This window comes from Magnolia sinica, chromosome 13, assembly GCF_029962835.1.
Source record: "Magnolia sinica isolate HGM2019 chromosome 13, MsV1, whole genome shotgun sequence".
Classification (NCBI taxonomy): domain Eukaryota; kingdom Viridiplantae; phylum Streptophyta; class Magnoliopsida; order Magnoliales; family Magnoliaceae; genus Magnolia; species Magnolia sinica.
Window position 1 is genome coordinate 83,037,125 of NC_080585.1, and position 20,589 is coordinate 83,057,713.

At 36.8% G+C, this 20,589-nt stretch overlaps 2 protein-coding genes and 1 long non-coding RNA gene across 3 annotated transcripts; all 3 read right to left on the bottom strand.

The window, feature by feature from the left end:
- Window positions 1–6,982: 6,982 nt before the first annotated feature.
- On the bottom strand, window positions 6,983–7,717 carry LOC131222460 (uncharacterized). The gene is made up of 3 exons (XR_009160057.1): window positions 7,633–7,717; window positions 7,458–7,541; window positions 6,983–7,373 (listed from the first exon to the last, which is right to left on the bottom strand). It is a non-coding gene; the product is annotated as an uncharacterized LOC131222460 (long non-coding RNA).
- A 2,301-nt stretch (window positions 7,718–10,018) lies between these two features.
- On the bottom strand, window positions 10,019–13,265 carry LOC131222461 (dol-P-Man:Man(6)GlcNAc(2)-PP-Dol alpha-1,2-mannosyltransferase-like). Its single transcript, XM_058217531.1, has 2 exons — window positions 12,944–13,265; window positions 10,019–10,145 (listed from the first exon to the last, which is right to left on the bottom strand). Exons 1-2 carry the CDS (start codon window positions 13,219–13,221, stop codon window positions 10,034–10,036), a joined length of 390 nt encoding a protein of 129 aa, XP_058073514.1. The 5' UTR covers window positions 13,222–13,265; the 3' UTR covers window positions 10,019–10,033.
- A 1,938-nt stretch (window positions 13,266–15,203) lies between these two features.
- Window positions 15,204–20,379, bottom strand: LOC131224336 (serine/threonine-protein kinase BLUS1-like). The gene is made up of 2 exons (XM_058219854.1): window positions 20,346–20,379; window positions 15,204–16,174 (listed from the first exon to the last, which is right to left on the bottom strand). Exons 1-2 carry the CDS (start codon window positions 20,377–20,379, stop codon window positions 15,204–15,206), a joined length of 1,005 nt encoding a protein of 334 aa, XP_058075837.1.
- Between the last annotated feature and the right edge of the window lie 210 nt (window positions 20,380–20,589).

A 20,589-nucleotide genomic window follows, 5' to 3' on the forward strand; every position in this document is an offset into this window, starting at 1 on the left:
GCTCTTGACCTGCTGATCGAACTCAGAATGAATGGAATTTGTAGATATCAAATGTCACATCATGGGCATCAATCTATACTATTTGATCTTTAATTGATTGTTGAGATTGGTCATCTAGCATTGCAATGCATTTAGGTGTATGCAACCTTCTTGAGTGTGCCTATACTCATGTATTGTATGGTTGTCCTTGGTGCATGCATGTGACCCATATCCTAGCATTAGATCTGCATCATTGGAATCTAGTAAATTATAAATTAAAGTGAGATTTTATGATCTTGCTATTGTATCATGAATCTTTGACTATATACATAGATGTGGATCGTTAATGGAGTTGAGGGTTCTCATATATTGAATCGTTGGATGGTTTGATAATTGAGTGCAAATCGCCCATAAGAATCATCATATTATTTTTTAATTGACTATATTGAAATTGCATGGTAGGAGAGAATACCACAACTATACATGGATGCTTGATAGAGCTAAGGAATGAATGACTATGTCCTAGAGGGGAGCGTAATTAAGACCAAATAAAAATTTTCTAATTAAAATACAATTGCTTTCTTAAATTAATATGTCAATTTAAACTAAGGTAATTAACTCTAAGGCTTCCAAGCCAATAGAGGGTCTAATCACATAGACTACAATAGATATGACATTTAAGCAACTAGTCTATATATGATAGTATACATGTGTGTGTGGGAGGTGTTAACTATTAACTCATAGCATTCGTTTAATCACGCATATTGTTATGGATAAAATTGAGCTAACCTAATGTATAGGCACATGACAACAAGAGCGTCTGAGTAAACTCTCTGAAATACCCGAGGGTTAAGGAAGATGAGCCGAATAGTGAGATTTAGTGATCGAGCTGAAATACTTAAACCAGTTTGAAAATAAGATTGTCAGCAAACCTACAAATCTTAGTTACAAGTACCAATCTCGTTAGTAGACATGCCGACCAGACCCTATATGATGACCTTAAGGTTGGATGCCGACCTCTACCTTAGATGCCAACCTCCTTAGGTCAGATGCCAACCTCGACCTTAGACGATAACCTCGACTATCCACCCTGAGCTCGACCACTGATCTGACCTTAAGATCGAATGTTGACCTCGACCTCAAAATGAAAATATCTAGAAAGAATCTTATATCATGTATGGGTGGGGTTCCCTCGCGAAGTCTCAGCTGAAGATCATGCCAATCGAGGCATAATCAGAGAAATTCGAGAATAAATTCCGATTCTAATACGGGCGACTCCAGCGTATCTAACAAATCCACTTTGATACATATACCACCAAGAAAGCCTATAAATACACCCCCTACCATGGGTAAAAGGTACATAACTATTATGATTTTACTATGCTTATTGTGAGTCCATATGATTAACTCAGCATTTGGAGGGTCCCCGGCCACAATCGGTGCCCCTAGTGTCACTACGCCAAAACTGCGAAAAAAGGACGGTCCAAAACCGTCTCAAATGACCAAAAAGGACGGTCATGGACCGTCACAAGGGCCGTCAATTTTTGACGTGTCTTATTACTTAAAGGACGGTCGAAAACCGTCATTTTTATTGACGAAAAAAGGACGGTCATGGACCGTCCTAAAAAAGGACGGTTCAGGACCGTCCTTAAAAAGGACGGTCTCGGACCCTTTAAAGGACGGCCATCGACCGTCCTTTAAAAGAACGGTCATAGTCCGTCCTTTAAAAAGACTGTCGTCGACCGTTTTGGATGAGACTTTAAAGGACTGCCATTCTCCGTCCCTTTATGGGCCTTTGGCTAGCCACAAACCTCCTTTAAAAGGACGGCCATGGACCGTCCTTTTAAAGGACGGTCATGGACCGTCCTTAAAAAGGACTGTCATCGGCCGTCCCTTATAAGAGAGTCAATATACACCTGTTATATTATCATATTCTTCCTGATAAACACCGGTTATAGGGTCAATATACACCTGTTATATTATCATATTCTTCCTGATAAACACCTGTTATATAATATATTTCATCATATTCATATTCACATTCACATTCATGTAAACCTAAACTACGTAAATCTAACATAAACTACATTCATCCAAACATAAACTACATCCATCTAAACCCAAACTACGTAAATCCAACATAAACTACATTCATCCAAACATAAACTACATCCATCTAAACCCAAACTACGTAAATCCAACATAAACTACATTCATCCAAACATAAACTACATCCATCCAAACACAAGCAATCTTATCCACATTACATTCATCCACACATAAATACATATAAGTTTAACATCATAAATAAAAAAAGAAAAAAAATCAGTAACAATTTTCTTTTTGTCTCACTTGAAAAAAAAAATATTAAACCAACAAAACATTATAATTCAGAATCATGAAGAATTGCATAAACTTCTTCCAAAAAAGTGAGCACTTTTTAAAAATAAAACTAATCATTAAAATAGGTTTAGGTTTAGGTTTTAGGTTTTAGGTGTTAGGTTTTAGGTTTAGGTTTAGATTTAGAATTAGGTTTTAGGTTATAAGTTTAGGTTATAGGTTATAGGTTATAAGTTAAGGTTTTGGTTTAGGTTTAGTTATAGGTTATAGTATATAGGTTATAGCTTTAGGGAATTGAGAATAGGTTAAGGTTAAGATTTAGGTTTAGGAAATCGGGTCCGAGTTCGGGATCAGGTTTAGGTTTGGGTTATCAAGTTTAGGTTTAAGTTTAGGTTAGAGAGTTGAGATTAGGATTAGGTGTAGGTTTAGGTTCAAGGATTTGAAAATACATTTCGATTTTAGGTTTAGGTTTAGGTTTTAGGCTTATGTTTAGGTTATAGGTTTAGGTTATAAGTACAGGTAATAGGTTTAGGTTTATGTTAGGTTATAGGTTAACGTTTAGGTTTAGGAAATCGGGTTCGGGTTCGGGATCGGGTTTAGGTTTGGGTTTTCAAGTTTAGGTTTAGGTTAGGGAGTTGAGATTAGGATTAGGTGTAGGTCTAGGTTTAAGGATTTGATAATACATTTAGGTTAAAGGTTTAGGTTTAGGTTTTGGGTTTTAGGTTTTAGGTTTAGGTTTAGGATTAGGTTTTACGTTATAAGTTTGGGTTATAGGTTATAGGTTATAGGTTAAGGTTATAGGTTTTGGTTTAGGTTAAGGTTAAGGTTTAGGTTAAGGTTTAGGTTTTAGTATATAGGTTTAGGTTTTAGTATATAGGTTATAGCTTTAGGGAATTGAGAATAGGTTAAAGTTAAGGTTTAGGTTTAGGAAATCGGGTCCAGGTTCGGAATCGGGTTTAGGTTTGGGCTTTCAAGTTTAGGTTTAAGTTTAGGTTATGGAGTTGAATTAGGATTAGGTGTAGGTTTAGGTTTAAGGATTTGGGAATACATTTCGATTTTAGGTTTAGGTTTAAGTTTTAGGCTTAGGTTTAGGTTATAAGTTTAGATTATAAGTGCAGGTAATAGTTTTAGGTTTAGGTTAGGTTATAGGTTAAGGTTTAGGGAATTGAGAATAGGTTAAGGTTTAGGTTTAGGTTAGGGAGTTGAGGCTAGGATTAGGTGTAGGTTTAGGTTTAGGGCTTCGAGAATACATTTAGGTTTTAGGTTTAGGTTTAGGTTATAGGTTATTGGTTTAGGTTAAAGTTTAGATTTAGGTTTAGTTTTAGGTTATAAGCTATAGGTTTAGGGAATTGAGAATAGGTTAAGGTTTAGGTTTAGGAAATCGGTGTAGGTTTAGGTTTAGGGATTTGAGAATACATTAGGTTTTAGGTTTAGGTTTAGGTTATATGTTATATAGGTTTAGGTTTAGGTTATAAGCTATAGGTTTAGGGAATTGAGAATAGGTTAAGGTTTAGGTTTAGGAAATCGGGTTCGAGTTCGAGATCAGGTTTAGGTTTGGGTTTTCAAGTTTAAGTTTAGGTTTAGGTTTAGGGAATTGAGAATACATTAAGGTTTAGGTTTAGGAAATCGGGTTCGGGTTCGGGATCGGGTTTAGGTTTGAGTTTTCAAGTTTAGGTTTAGGTTTAGGGATTTGGGAATACATTTAGGTTTTAGGTTTAGGTTTATGTTACAGGTTACAGGTTTAGGTTAAGGTTTGGGTTTAGGCTTAACTTTAGGTTATAAGCTATAGGTTTAGGGAATTGAGAATAGGTTAAGGTTTAGGTTTAGGAAATCGGGTTCGGGTTCGGGATCGGGTTTAGGTTTTGGTTTTCAAGTTTAGGTTTAGGTTTAGGTTAGGGACTTGAGATTAGGATTAGGTGTAGGTTTAGGTTTAGGGATTTGAGAATACATTTAGGGTTTAGGTTTAGGTTTAGGTTATAGGTTATAGGTTTAGGTTTAGGTTTAGGTTAAGGTAGAGGTTTAGGTTTCGGTTTAGGTTATATGTTATATAGGTTTAGGTTTAGGTTTAGGTTTAGGTTATAAGCTATAGGTTTAGGGAATTGAGAATAGGTTAAGGTTTAGGTTTAGGAAATCGGGTTCGGGTTCGAGATCGGGTTTAGGTTTAGGTTTTCAAGTTTAAGTTTAGGTTTAGGTTAGGGAGTTGAGATTAGGATTAGGTGTAGGTTTAGGTTTAGGGAATTGAGAATACATTAAGGTTTAGGTTTAGGAAATCGGGTTCGGATTCGGGATCGGGTTTAGGTTTGAGTTTTCAAGTTTAGGTTTAGGTTTAGGTTAGGGAGTTGAGATTAGGATTAGGTGTAGGTTTAGGTTTAGGAATTTGAGAATACATTTAGGTTTTAGGTTTATGTTTAGGTTATAGGTTATAGGTTTAGGTTAAGGTATAGGTTTATATTTCGGTTTAGGTTATAAGCAATAGGTTTAGGAAATCGGGTTCGGGTTCGGGATCGGGTTTAGGTTTTGGTTTTCAAGTTTAGGTTTAGGTTTAGGTTAAGATTAGGTGTAGGTTTAGGTTTAGGGATTTGAGAATACATTTAGGTTTTAGGTTTAGGTTTAGGTTTATGTTACAGGTTACAGGTTTAGGTTTAGGTTTAAGTTTAGGTTTAAGTTATAAGCTATAGGTTTAGGGAATTGAGAATAGGTTAAGGTTTAGGTTTAGGAAATCGGGTTCGGGTTCGGGATCGGGTTTAGGTTTAGATTAGAGAGTTGAGATTAGGATTAGGTGTAGGTTTAGGTTTAGGGATTTGAGAATACATTTAGGTTTTAGGTTTAGGTTTATGTTACAGGTTACAGGTTACAGGTTTAGGTTTAGGTTTAGGTTTAGGCTTAGCTTTAGGTTATAAGCTATAGGTTTAGGGAATTGAGAATAGGTTAAGGTTTAGGTTCAGAAAATCGGGTTCGGGTTTGGGATCGGGTTTAGGTTTTGGTTTTCAAGTTTAGGTTTAGGTTAGGGAGTTGAGATTAGGATTTGGTGTAGGTTTAAGTTTAGAGATTTGAGAATACATTTAGGTTTTAGGTTTAGGTTTAGGTTATAGGTTTAGGTTTAGGTTTAGGTTAAGGTATAGGTTTAGGTTTCGGTTTAGGTTATATGTTATATAGGTTTAGGTTTAGGTTTAGGTTTAGGTTTAGGTTATATGTTATATAGGTTTAGGTTTAGGTTTAGGTTTAAGTTATAAGCTATAGGTTTAGGGAATTGAGAATAGGTTAAGGTTTAGGTTTAGAAAATCGGGTTCGGGATCGGATTTAGGTTTGGATTTTCAAGTTTAAGTTTAGGTTTAGGTTAGGGAGTTGAGATTAGGATTAGGTGTAGGTTTAGGTTTAGGGAATTGAGAATACATTAAGGTTTAGGTTTAGGAAATCGGGTTCGGGTTCGGGATCGGTTTTAGGTTTGAGTTTTCAAGTTTAGGTTTAGGTTTAGGTTAGGGAGTTGAGATTAGGATTAGGTGTAGGTTTAGGTTTAGGGATTTGAGAATACATTTAGGTTTTAGGTTTATGTTTAGGTTATAGGTTATAGGTTTAGGTTAAGGTATAGGTTTATGTTTCGGTTTAGGTTATAAGCAATAGGTATAGGGAATTGAGAATCAGTTAAGGTTTAGGTTTAGGAAATCGGGTTCGGATTCGGGATCGGGTTTAGGTTTTGGTTTTCATGTTTAGGTTTAGGTTTAGGTTAGGGAGTTGAGATTAGGATTAGGTGTAGGTTTAGGTTTAGGAATTTGAGAATACATTTAGGTTTTAGGTTTAGGTTTATGTTACAGGTTACAGGTTTAGGTTTAGGCTTAGCTTTAGGTTATAAGCTATAGGTTTAGGGAATTGAGAATAGGTTAAGGTTTAGGTTTAGGAAATCGGGTTCGGGTTCGGGATCGGGTTTAGGTTTTGATTTTCAAGTTTAGGTTTAGGTTTAGGTTAGGGAGTTGAGATTAGGATTAGGTGTAGATTTAGGTTTAGGGATTTGAGAATACATTTAGGTTTTAGGTTTAGGTTTAGGTTATAGGTTAAGGTATAGGTTTAGGTTTAGGTTTAGGTTTAGGTTATATGTTATATAGGTTTAGGTTTAGGTTTAGGTTTAAGTTATAGGTTATAGGTTTAGGTTTAGGTTTAGGTTAAGGTATAGGTTTAGGTTTCGGTTTAGGTTATAAGCTATAGGTTTAGGGAATTGAGAATAGGTTAAGGTTGAGGTTTAAGAAATTGGGTTCGGGTTTAGGTTATAGGTTTTTGGTTAAGGTTTAGGTTATAGTTATAGGTTTTGGGACTTGAGAATAGGTTATAGGTTCAAGTTATAGGTTATAGGTTTAGGTTAAGGTTTACGTTATAGGTTTTGGGATTTGAGAATAGGTTTAGGTTACAAGTATAGATTTAGGTTAGGTTGTAGGTTAAAGTTTAGGGAATTGAGTTTAGGTTATAGGTTTAGGTTGTAGTTATAGGTTTTGGGATTTGAGAATAGGTTTAGGTTATAGGTTAAGGGTGTGGTCCCTGCAAACACAGATATAAACACGGCCTGCTCCAATTGGCCAGGCCCTTCCAATGCTGTCCATATGAAATGGACAGCTTCATCATGGTTATAACAGCGGTTCCCATCTTCCAGGGACCCCCGCTCAACATCCGGATAGCTTCGACGCACATCCGGGTCTGCTCCATTAATTTCGAGTAAATACATAAACATGGCCTGTCTAAATGGCTAGGCCACTCCAATGCTGTCCATAGGAAATGGATAGCTTCATCATGGTCATAACAGCGGTTCCCACCTTCCAGGGACCCCCGCTCAACATCCGGATAGCTCCGACGTACATCCGGGTCTACTCATTTAAATAAAATGGATTATCAAGATCATTTAAATAAAATCAAATCCAATCAACAATCTGACCTGGAGGATTCTGTTAGTAATGTTGACGGCACCTCGAACCATGTTTAAATCCAAGTTGCAATCTGTGGCCACTGATGCTATTTGTCTTTTTGTGAAGTTGGCAACGATTTCTGCATCAAACCCGGCGAAAGCAACCCTAATGATAAAGAACATTTCTTTCCAGGAATTCATTATCTCTCTCTCTTTTAATTTTTTAACTTTTCATTACAATAATAACTACCTGAAATCATGGCGTTTTCTCAAGATAGAAGTCCAATCCATCCCAACTTGTGCACCTGTTAGGACAAGTAATTCAAACAACATCCTAAAACACATTTAAATGCCTAATCAGTCTCACTCCAGTCTTATATATTGAATGCCTAATGTACAGTCTCTTGAATTGGTGTAAACCATACCTGAATTGTTGTACACATCATTTGATTTCCAACCTCCCCAGGGAGTAGATTGATCAGATTGAACGGGCTGCTTCATTGCTTACTTCTTTTTCACTAGAAATGGTGCTTACCAAATAGAGAAAATCATACACATCTGTTACGACATCTAAATTTGATGCCACCTAGCAAAAAGAAGAAAGAAGGTGATTCATATTTATGCTTATGAAACAAAGTCTAATAGTTTACATAGCTAGGTTATTAAACTAATAAATTCTAAGAAAAATAGCAAGTGCCAAGACCTATGGCATAAAAAAATAATTGTTGCATGGATTAACAATCAAACAACAATGGTAAAGGGAAGAAAACTAACTTCTTTCTTGCTCCACATAATCTAGTTGGGGCGTCATATTAGTTCATGTAAGATCTGCGGACACCACATGCATATAAATTAGTTCATGTAGGACCCGAGGACACCACATGCATATAAATACAATCATTAAATTTTGAAAAACATTAAAATCAATCAATGTGCATCAGATAACTAGAAAAAGCCCCTAATTACCTTAGTTCCAATCAAAACACCTGAAAACAAGTACCCAGCATCCTCAACTCCCATTGATTTTCATCAAATAAACACAAACTTCAAAAATTAATAAACAGAAAAGTATCTACATGACCACTCCATTTTTCAGATAATCCAAGTATGAAGAACATCTGGGTCAATACATATGCATCAAATTGCTTGAGAACATCCCAAGTTCCCTTTATTTTGGTCCCCAAAAAAAAAAAATTCCCAAAAACAAGTACCCATCATCCTAAATTCCCATCAATTAATGTAACATGATCACATAAACTTCAAAAATTGCCAAATGCAAAAGTACCCACATGAGCTTCGCTTACATGTAACATAAATGATGTGTACAACACTCCATTAATTATGCCAAGTCCAAATAACTTGAAAGTGCCCCAAATTCCATTGGTTTCAGTCCAAGAACACCCAAAAGCAACTACTACTCATCAAAAACTCCCATTGATTCACATCAAGTAATCCCCCAAATTTTAAGAATTGATAAATGCAAAAGCACCCACACAAGATTCCATCATCTAAACCACAAAAAATTATAATAAATCTGCATAACACTTCATTTTTCAACCAACATGCATCAAACTGCTTAAGAACATCCCAAATTTCATTGGTTTTTCATCCCAAAACAATTGAAAACAGGCCACACATCATCTTAAAGTCACATTGATTTTCACCAAATCAAAGAAAGTTCAAAAGGAGATACCCATATGAGATTTCCTTCTTGACAATAGAAAAATTATTACAGTAGAATCCAAATGGATTCACATCAAATGATTACACAGACTTGAAGAACTGATAAATGCAAAAGCACTCAAATGAAATTCTGTTACATATAATAGAAAAAACCCACATAATACTCCTTTTTTAATCCAAATTTGATGAACATCGAAATCGAAAAATATGCATAAAATTGCTTCAAAACATCCCAAATTTCACTGATTTTCCAAAAAGAAAAAGAAAAAGAAAAAAAATACAACTACACATCTACTAAAATCAAATTGAGTTCCAACTCTAATGACTAATGGAAAAAGTCAATCTCATAAGGAGATACCTATACTCACACACAGACTCTCAGACTCAAAGAATCCAATATACAGTGAAATAATAATTAAAAAAAAAAAATAATGAAATTTTGATAGAGTAGGACACCAGGACAATGTCATATTCTATTTTCCTATAATCTCAAATGTGAAAATGATGATGTGGGAATACCTGGCCATTATTGACTATTATATTAATTTTGCTGTCAACAGCATCTGCTAATCCAATAATCTTCAGGTCATGGAAATTGGTTGTCAAATTTGAAAATTCTGCATTATCTGAAACCAAGCCTTTTCCCAGACTATATGGCAAATAATACCTGCATAAGCTTCGTTTACCTGACTGCAGTTTTGCAAACAACAAAACCATAATATCTTATCAATAATCCTGAGAAAGTGAAAAAAGTGAAAAGTTGACCAGTTACAAAGTCAACAGCAAAAGTATGAAAGAAGCATGTAATCCATTTACAAAGGTTTCCCCAAAAAAACAAATCATTTAAGCAAGACAACTAATGCATACATTAAACACCTCGAAACAGAAATAAACTGTAAATTTCAAAGTCGTATAAGCCTAAATTAAACCTGGATTTGAAAATTCCCAAAGAAAAAAAAAAGACCAAAATTTCAAAGAAAAACAAACAAAGATTGAAGAAACTGTATTTCATAGTGACAAATTATATTAAAAAACTAGATAGTGCAAAATGTCACATTAACCTCATGGGGAATTGAAAGAGCCTGAAAACATGCCCATGCTATGGAGTAACAGGGAACACGACCTTAGCAATACAACATAGTTCTATAAGACCAGCAAATATAAGAACCCATCGCAAGAAGAGCTTACATAAAGAAGGTTGTTTTCTGAAGCCAAGACAACTATGTCAACAAACGGTAGCAGTCCAACTTTCACTCTATAAAAAAGATGGCAAGAAGTAAGATTCATATAATTGGTATGTGGCTAAATTTGTAGTTGATCAAGCATCACTACCTTGGACGTTTCACAATAACAGAAGCAACAACAATCGCAGGGATGCTTTGGCTCATATAAAGTTTAACATCAACAAGAAGCTCATTATTACTCTCATCAGTCCGAAGCCTTACATAGAGTAGCACTTTTTGTTCTTGAAGGAGCAAACAAATAATAGGCCCCCCATCATCATCAGTTGCCAGAAACACCTCAACAAGTATGGCAATGGCAATGGCAATGGCAATGGCGATGTAACTTACAAGATATAAAAAAGACGAACATGGTTCCATACTATCAGTAACATTGGAGAGAAAAAAAAATCATGGATCTATTGAATGTCATCAAACATAAGGTTACATCATTAATTCCCTCTAGAAAGGCTAAAATGACCAAACAAGCAAAAAGAACATACATCACATCAGCTACAGCAAAACTAAATAGTCTAACTACACAAACATTATTAAAATGCATTGTGCATGCCGAACATCAAATTCCTATATCAGTCTCTGCAATATTTTATGCTCCATTTTTTGGAAAGGTGGACAGTACCACCGAATTTATTGATTAAAAAGGAAAATTAAAATGGGGGAACAAAGAAACATTACACCAAGAAAGCTAACAATGAACATCATATCGCACAACCTTATCCAAAACAAAAGCAAATTTAGCCTTAGCAGGCAGAGAAAACCTATTATCGAAAATTTCATTAGATCGACAATCACAACACCATCAAGGCATCAACCACCTTATTCCCTTCCCTGAAAGTTTGCATGAAAATTACTGTCAAGCTATATCAGATATTTTGAAATTCATTCCAAAGCAAAAGAGAATTCTTAAGAACATTAAAAAGTTTGAAATATCTAATCCTATCAACTAGTATTCTTAACTCTTCACTCAATGTATAGCAATGACCAGTAGTGGGAGGAATCGAAGAAAGGCAAAACCAGGGGACCTGCCCAAACATGAGTAATAAGACCTCCAGAAATACCCTGGTTCCCACAAGAAGCACCATCAAGTGCAGAGAATCTTTTGACAAAGCTTAGAGAATGGAATCAAGCTATATTGACAAAATTAGAAAGAGAAAAATAAGGATATCATATGAATTGGGACCATCCACCTATTGGGTCCCATCATGGATGGCCTGTGGTGCAAGAACCACATAATTGGATGGTCACAGTGATCACAATCTCCACACTTCTCCTCATTAAGTGTTGGCACTAACTGTTTTTTTTTTCTTTCCCACTGTCAATTCAAAGGAAGACCAGACAGATTCCAATATGCACTGATCAAATATTGTTTTTGATCCATGAGCCATCCATGCCCTGGCCTAGCAGACAGACAAGTCCCGATTCATAGATGGCATGGCCATCTAAACAGCGAACGTGGGGCTCTTGTAAAATAACCAAAGCAATCAGCAATCACAATTCCCCTAAATTCACCTCTAGGAGAGCAATGCAGTTGTTTAAACCAGAATCATCCAGTCATCTCTAGACATTTGCTGGTTTTGTATACACATTTATCTCTTATGAACAAATGCATGCATTTGCTGAATTCATTAAGAGGGGAGTCAGAAGAAACAACCACTTACTGATGTATCTGCAGAAGTTTGATTGCCATCACAACCACTGAAAGAAATGGCCAAGCCACCACTCGTACCTTTATTAACTCCAGACAGAGGGCTGTGGTTTTCCCACCGGTAGAATCCAGCCCTGTATGAAATCAACAAGGAATTGAGAATTAGTCCTGATGCATCAAAACATGGTTGAAAATTCTAACTACTAGCATCAGCCCACGTGTGAGGTGTCACAAATGCACACATGCGTCTTCCATGAAGGAAACTTGGGCTCTCGCTTCAAAGCCTAACCACTTAAGGAAACTTCACATGAATATAGTAGCATGAGAGACTCTTAACCCTTTCCATCTAAGCTCAAAACGTGTGGGCCTACCCATTTCTAGGCACGTAGTTCAGGGAGAACTGGCGGGGAGGTGAGTCAAGGGCATCTACATGTGTGGATGTATGGAGCATCAATCTGAACTGTTCATGTGGACCCTAGTGGTTGGCTGGATCCGTTTAGACCACTCTTTCATGTGGTGTGGTCCATTTGAGCTTTGGATCTGCCTCATTTTTTTTGCTCATGCCCTAAAATGAGCTGGCGGAACCAATGGACAGCATGGATATGACATATTCATCATGGTGAGCCTCACGATTTTTATCAGTATAGAAATGCACAGGCTTCCCTTTTTTAGGAGAGATGATTCACACAGTTTTGAGGCAGCAATTCTCCCTCGACCAAACAATGGTAAGAAATAATGATGGGCCATTTGCAGGTATTTACAGCGTAATTAGGAAAATCAAACAGCCCCTTAGGTTCATTTCCACGGAAATCAAGCCGAACAACAAATAAGGTACATTGACACGAGTCCTTGCAACATTTACACTATTTTCTGTGTTGACTGATTTCCATGGGGGTTTCCGTATCAACATTTCATCATCACCCTACTCAAACAACCCCTAACTAGCCGAATCAAGTGGTTGCCGATGCGTGTTTTGCAGAACCAGGACCGTCACGATGTTTGAATCTTGCCCAGGTTCTATACACGAAATGCGATATTCTGATCATGGGATTGGGCAAAACCCTAACCTAGGTTCTTGGAATGAGGAACACGAAAACGATCTTGGACTCGAGAAAATGACCTTGGACACTTCAAAATAGAATTGAAACAGATAGAATGAGGGTTTACCTGTATTCCCAGGTCTGGAATCCGGATTTGAAGAGGAGAAAATGTAGTGGCTCCCAGTAATTGAAGACCTCATTGCAGTTGTGTATGATGTTGGATGTCGCGCTCATGTATCGGAGGGTTACCAGTGGGAAGAACGGGAGCTTCCAGCTCATGGATCCGTCATCCGTCTTCTCTCCACCGTCCAATTTCTTCTCTGGTTTGTCCTCCTTGGTGTAGCTCTCCGTAGAAGGTGAAGATGAGGTGGGAGGGCGTCGTTGCTTCGATGTGGCGAGAGCCATGAGAGAGAGAGAGAGAGAGAGAGCCTGGGAGATGAAGAGAGGGAGAAAAGGGCGGACGCGGGCGGGAGATAAAAGTGGAATGAAATTTTGGGGAGGGCGCAGGACGGACGGACCATTAGGACCGTGCGTTTTTGAACGTGGGGCCACCGTGATGTATGTTCTTTATCCACTCCGTCCATTAATTTTAAAATATTATTTTATAGGTTGATGCAAAAAAAATCAGATCTAAGTTTTAAGAAGACAACACAACATATTAACAATAGAAATTTAATTTTTATTATTTCTTATGGTGTGGTCCACTTATATTTTTAATTTATATAATTTTTAGATTAATCCATTGAAATTATATATCAGAATTTATGGACAGCTTAGATCAAACACATATATTCTACTGGGCCTCATGGAGCCCCTTAAGCACAATCAATATCTAATAAGGTCTTGATGAGGATGTAAGTTTTAGCTGCAGGTCTATGGATTAAAACCGTAGTAACTATAGCGAAGGTTTATATCCATAGCAAAAAACTAACGTGATCCGTATCCTTTGCCCTTTTTTTAGTAGCGACGTATCCTTTGCCCTTTTTTTGGTAGCGAAAACTTTTATGGCTGCCAAAATGTTTTTAATGGTCGATGCTCATTCAACACTGTTTCCTATAATGTGGTCCACTTGAGATTTGCATATATCTCATTTTTGGTCTCATATTGTAAAATTATATGGACGGCATGGATGAAACACATACATCATGGTGGGGGCCACAAAGCACCCACCACCAGCCATCAGCTAGTGTATGGGGGAGTAGTCAATCCGTTTGCAAGCATACTAAGTAAATCCTTTGGGGCTCACCATGATTTTTTCATTTTATGCACTCCATCCATCCATTTTAACATATAATTTTCTTACATAAGCTCAAAAATGAAGCCTATAAAAATCTGAAGTGGACCACATCATAGGAAATAATATAAACTAAACGTCTACCATTGAAAAATTTTGGGAGGCCACTGAAGTTTTGGATCAAGTTGATATTTTAGTTTTTCCCTTCATCCATGTATTTGTAAAAAAACATCATGGTTGGGCCCACACAGCACCAACCACAAGCTATTGGATGGTGTAGGGGAGGAGCCAATTCGTTCCCTTTATTTGTGGTGTGGTCCATTTAATCTTTGGATATGATTCATTTTTTGGATAATTCTATACAATGATCTCGAAAAATAGATGAACGGTGTGGGTTGATCCCAAATTTTCGGTAAATCCATAATTCAAGTGGACCATGCCACACAAAACGGTGTGGAATAATGATTTCCACCGTTGATACCTTCCTTGGGCCCACAGTAATGTTTATTTGTCATCCAACATGTTCATAATATCAAAAAAAAAATATGAATGAAGGGAAAACACAAACATCAGCTTAAATGTGGGCCACACCACATAATATAATGGAGGGGTTTCCTTAGAACATTCATAATCATATATTGGGCCTGCCTAAATGTGATTCACATATCCAACCCACTCATTATGTGTGTCCCACTTGGATGAGGGGTCAGACCAATTTTCAGCCGCATCTAAAACTCATGTGGGCCCCATAAACAGGTTGGATCTCAAATAAACATCGCGGCGGGCCCTAAGAAGGTTTCAATAGTGGGTGTCACTATCCCACTCTTTTCTATGGTGGGTCCACTTGAACTTTGGATTTGCCCCGTCAGTCAAATGCACCATTCCATGGTGGCCACGACCTTAAAAATAAAGTCAATCCATGACTTGGGTGGGCCACACCACATACTATAGTTGAGAGGGTTACCCTCCCATTAAAACATTCATAATCATTTATTGGGCCCACCTAGATGTGGTTCATAGATCTAGCCCATTCACTATAGTTGAGAGGAGTCAACCCAAGTTTCACACACATCCAAAACTCATGTGGGCCCCACCAATTGAATGCTTTTATATGTTTTAGTGATGTCTTTACATAGTTTAATTACCATCCAGTTTAATTACCATCCTTTTCATCATCGTTGTTGTCGTCATTGCCATCACTCTTCTTGGCATTGTCCTTTTCATGGCCCCCAGCCTCGCTATCTCGATCATTTTCTTCTAAAGAAAATGAAGTAGGGGAAGGAGACCCTTCTTGATGAGTGCTACCTTTATCGCCGCCTTCCTTCTCCTCCGTGAACTGAACTTTTTTAACATTATCTTGCCAATTATCGTTTGGGAAAACAGGATCCAACTGGAAGACATCTTCATTAAAATTCCATCCACTAATCCTTCTGTTTTTGATAAGCGGCAACATACCGTCGTCCTCATCATCATCATCTTGTATAGATGTGGATGTTGGAGGAACTAATAAGTACTCCCTTACCCTTTCTTCCACTATAGGCAATACTTGCAGTACATTCCGGAGAAGGTAATCAGACGACTTACAGTTCTTGAAGAAAGGATGCTTGAGCAGCTTCTCGGCAGATGGCCTCTTTGATGGATCTTGCATGAGGCAAGAAGCAACCATTTCCTTGAATGCCTTCGAGAACTTCTTTCTTGGTTTCTTATCCTTCTTGTTCTTCTTCTTGCCGATGACACTTTCTTCATCGTGATCATCTTCGTAGTTGAGTTTGAAGCGGTTAGTGATCCTCACCACCAGCGATTTAGAGGGTGGGAGGTGAGAGAGGGGTGGACGGCCATGTGCTAGCTCCAACGTAGTGATACCGAAAGACCATATATCGGCCTTGAACCCATAACCTACATGTGAGTGTATGACCTCAGGCGCCATCCAGTAGAGTGTGCCAGTAACGTCGTTGAAGAAAGATAAAGAAAGAGATGACATGGAATAGGAGGAAGAAGACGCTTCGTAGATGGATGCAGAGACACCAAAGTCAGTGAGCTTGATGGAACCATTGGAATCGACAACAATATTACCGGCCTTGATGTCACGGTGGAGAAGGCCTTGGCTGTGGAGGCCTTTAGATGCTATGGCTCACCTGAGTTTTGTATACGACTAATTTTTGGACTTAAATGGGACACATCAAATGCATGGTGTTGATGTTCTACATACATTGTGGTGGCGCGCACACAGATTAACCTCATGGGAAGTTCCCAAGAGGTGACCTTATAGTACCATTTCACTATTTAGATAACTCCTTCATGGGTATTACTCTAACCGTGTATGGCCCACCTTGATATATTTTATGTATATCGACATCGTCCATATATTTTTCCATCATATATTTAGGATGTGATTTCGAATCATAAGAACTCAATAATTTCAGGTGGGTCATGAAATCACTCTTGTGATGATTTTTTCACCTTTGGATGTTGCTGTTTTGATGAGGTTGTATATTGAATTATAGGGGTTGTAGGGTTTGATTTTGTTTTCTTGTTAAAGATTGTTCGATTCTACTAGTGGTGTTTGGAAACTATCCTCTGATATTAATTTGATTCCATTTGGGAAAAATTCTGTTTGTGTCATTGTCTTGTGTTTCTGCAAGTTCTAGGGTTTCTAGTGAGACTTATATATGTGTTGTGTTTTATTGTTTTGGAGTCCTTGGAGCTAATATGTGAGGGCCGATTGTGGATGGGTGGAGAGCAGGGAATGCCTTTCATGGAACAATCTCTGCCACCTGATTGGTGGACTTGGTACGATTGGATGGATGTCGGTCGTCTTTTTTTCTTTTTTTTTTTTGAAATTCCATTTGGTTAAACTATATTTCAGTTCCTTTTTAATTAACAAGCAGCTTAAATTATATCTAAGCTGTGCAAGTTTACATCTCATTGCTTTTGAGACGAGTTAATAGCCGAAAAATGATAACATGAGAATGGCCTATACTAATGTATGCATTTGGTACCAATTCTTAATGTTGGCAACACCTGGCATACCTGTACCTCTCCAAAGGTCACACTGATTGGATGATTTTAACTGTCTAAAATTGTCGTTGGATTAATTTAGACCATTTTCTTTTTGACTATCCTGATGAATAATATTGACTTGTACTATTCTTTTTAAACATCTATATGCTTCGATCTCCTTTGGTCTGCACTTGTTAATTAAAGGGCACATCTTCTGTTGGGTAGAACACTTATTTTAATATCACAATGATTGGATAATCTCAACCATCTAATATTACCGTTGAATTTAGACCATTTTCTTTTTTACCAAGGTATTAAGGAACTTTGATTTATACTCCTGTTTCTTAAACGTGTATATTTTTTTTTTTACCTCAAGTTAACACTCTTTTTCTTCTTCTTTTTCTTTTTTCTTTTCACGTTTACATGTTTTTAATCCCACCTTGTGTATTGTAGACCACATCCATTCAATTTGGTATAGATCATTTTTTTTTTCAATTTTTCTTGTCAAAATACAAAATCTAGTTTTCTTTTTTAAAAAATATATATTTTTACATTTTTTTAATTTTTTCAAAATTTTGTTTAATTTCGTATTTTTTTTTCAAAATATCATTTTTTAATCTCACTTTTGTTATATAACTTTTTAATTTTTGTTGTCAAAATACAAAATCTAGTTTTCTTTTTTAATATATATATATATATATATATATATATATATATATATATATATATATATATATTTACAATTTGTCAATTTTTTCACAATTTCATTTAATTTTTAAAATTTTCTTTTTCAAAATATCATTTTTTTATCGAAATCTTATTATATAACTTTTTAATTTTTCTTTTCAAAATACAAAATCTAGTTTTCTTTATATATATATATATATATATATATATTATTTACAAATATTTGTCAATTTTTTCACAATTTTGTTTAATTTTTTAAATTTTCTTTTTCAAAATATCACTTTTGTTATATAACTTTTTAATTTTTCTTGTCAAAATACAAAATCTACTTTCTTTTTTTAAAATATATATTTTTTTACAATTTGTCAAATTTTTCACAATTTTGTTTAATTTTTTAAATTTTCTTTTTCAAAATATCATTTTTTAAATATCATTTTTGTTATATAACTTTTTAATTTTTCTTTTCAAAATACAAAATCTAGTTTTCTTTTTTAAAATATATATTTTTTACAATTTGTCAATTTTTTCACAATTTTGTTTAATGTTTTTAAATTTTCTTTTTCAAAATATCATTTTTTAAATATCACTTTTGTTATACAACTTTTTAATTTTTCTTTTCAAAATACAAAATCTAGTTTTTTTTTTAAATATATATTTTTTTGCAATTTGACAATTTTTTTACAATTTTGTTTAATTTTTAAAATTTTCTTTTTCAAAATATCATTTTCTTATCGAAATTTTTTTTTTTCAAAATTATCAACATTATTAAAAGTTCTTAATTTTTATTTCAAAATCTAGATTTTTATAAAATTACATTTTTTTTCAAAATCTAAATTTTTTTCTTAAACATTGTTAGTTATTTTTCCAAGTTTTTTAGCTCTTTTTATTTTTTTCTTCGTAATTCATAATATTTTGTAAGATTTGCTTGAGCATTAGAGACGGATTAGGACCGTCTCTAATAGAGACGGTCATTGACGGTCTCAAATAGGGACTGCTACCAGCCGTCCCCAACGTAGGCCTATGTTGCGTCCCGGGAAAAGACGGCCATCAGCCGTCTATAATTGAGACGGTCCATGACAGTCTCTGATTACCAATATGAGACGGTCAATGACCGTCCCTAATAGAGACGGTCCTTGACAGTCTCAAACAGAGACTGCTAAGAACCGTCCCTAATACAGACTAATGGTATGCAGTCCCTAACTATCGGAAAAGACGGCCCACGACCGTCTCTAATTGAGACGGTCCTCGACAATCTCAAATTACCAGTAAGAGACGGCCAATAACCGTCTCTAATAGGGACGGTCTTTGACCGTCTCAAATTCCGACATATAAGACCGTCCAGGACCGTCTCTTATTCCAGACGGTTTATGACCGTCTTTTATCTGCAATTAACGACGGTTTTTGACCGTCTTAAATAATTTATGGACGTTTAAATTTTCAAGACAATAATAAGGACGGTCAAGGGCCGTCTAAAAATTTAGAGACGGTTTACGGCCGTCTCTAAAGCGTCTTTAAACCAAGCAATTTTAGAGACGGTCCAAAACCGTCTCTAAATCCGTCATTTTTTTCCATTTTTCACGTAGTGTGTCTTCTTGCCCTCCATTAATTTGCAGGTACTCAGTAGCTCACAGGAGGTGGAGCAAGGTCAACCAAATTTGAGCAACAACAGTTTGGTGTTGTCTGTGGGAATGACAACAAAGCCATCCAGAAGTTCTTTTTATATCAAAGCTAGTTTTTCCCTTTTTTCCTTTATCCTATAATGCCTATAGGAAAAAAGAAGGCCCTTGGCTGCCATTACTCAGTTGATCCTAATGTCGGAAGAACAACCTGAGAGCCCTCAGCACCACAGTCAGCTCATCAGCCCGACCCCTCCCTCGGTAGTCGCACAAAGATCCCGGAACCGGGGGGGGGGGGTGGGGGGGGGGGTTCGGCTCGTCTCTTCTCTTTAGAGAATCAAGTCAAGGCTCTAATCGATAATGTGGATTGGATAATGCGGATATTGGAAAGACAACATCCATTCTCCAATCCAGGCGTGGAAGTGGGGACAACAATCGAGCAGTCCCGACCTCGAAAAGTACCTCATGATTCGTACGCGGTAAAGGATGAACCAACACGAAGCAGGGGGTTCCCACGTAGACAAAGGGAACAACCAAACTCGTGAAGTCCGATCTACACTACAGTGTGGAGAAGAGAAGGCGTGGGAAGGCTCCCGAGGTCACTATAGAGAGTGAAGTTCCATGGGAGGTAGAGATGAAGGAAATCTGAGATTAGCTCAGAGACATCCAGCAAGCATGCTGGGCAAAATCCCCAGCCTCCGTCGACGCCATGCTTGAGGTAGCTAAGCCCTCGTTCATGGATGACATCATGAGATCCTAGCTACCGTCTAGGTTCCGGATGCCTTAGATTAGCCCTTACTCAGGGTCGAGTGTAACACCCTATCTACCTAATACTCGGGTGTCGAATACCCCAAGCTAACACCACAAACGTTCTTCCTACTTAACTATATGAGCATGATAACATACACCGATTTGAAAATTCAAACAATGAGGAGAGGGCGCATGAAGACCTATGTCCGTGTAACCCAAGAACTAGCAGCCTCCATCATTACCCTTCAATCTTGGAAGGCCATGCTTGTAGATCATTGTAAAGGTCGGGCCAATTCACCAGATACACCGTTTATCAACATCCGAGTTCACAACCCACCACTTGATCACCATTGCCTCGGCTTCTGGTAATGAAAGCTACCAATGGAATTCACTTCATAGGCCCTAGGGACCTTTATAACTGTGGATGTTCAAGATTAGAGGGATCTAACAGTTAGATCAATGGGAATCCTGAGATTTAGACAAATA

Coding starts and splice junctions, on each gene's coding strand:
- LOC131224336 (XM_058219854.1), bottom strand. CDS start 20,379: ATGATCTACAAGCATGGCCTTCCAAGATTGAAGG. Junction 16,175..20,345: donor TGGCCTTCCAAGATTGAAGG/GTAATGATGGAG, acceptor GGTGAGCCATAG/CATCTAAAGGCCTCCACAGC.
- LOC131222461 (XM_058217531.1), bottom strand. CDS start 13,221: ATGGCTCTCGCCACATCGAAGCAACGACGCCCTCCCACCTCATCTTCA. Junction 10,146..12,943: donor TTCCAGACCTGGGAATACAG/GTAAACCCTCAT, acceptor TCTTTTTTATAG/AGTGAAAGTTGGACTGCTAC.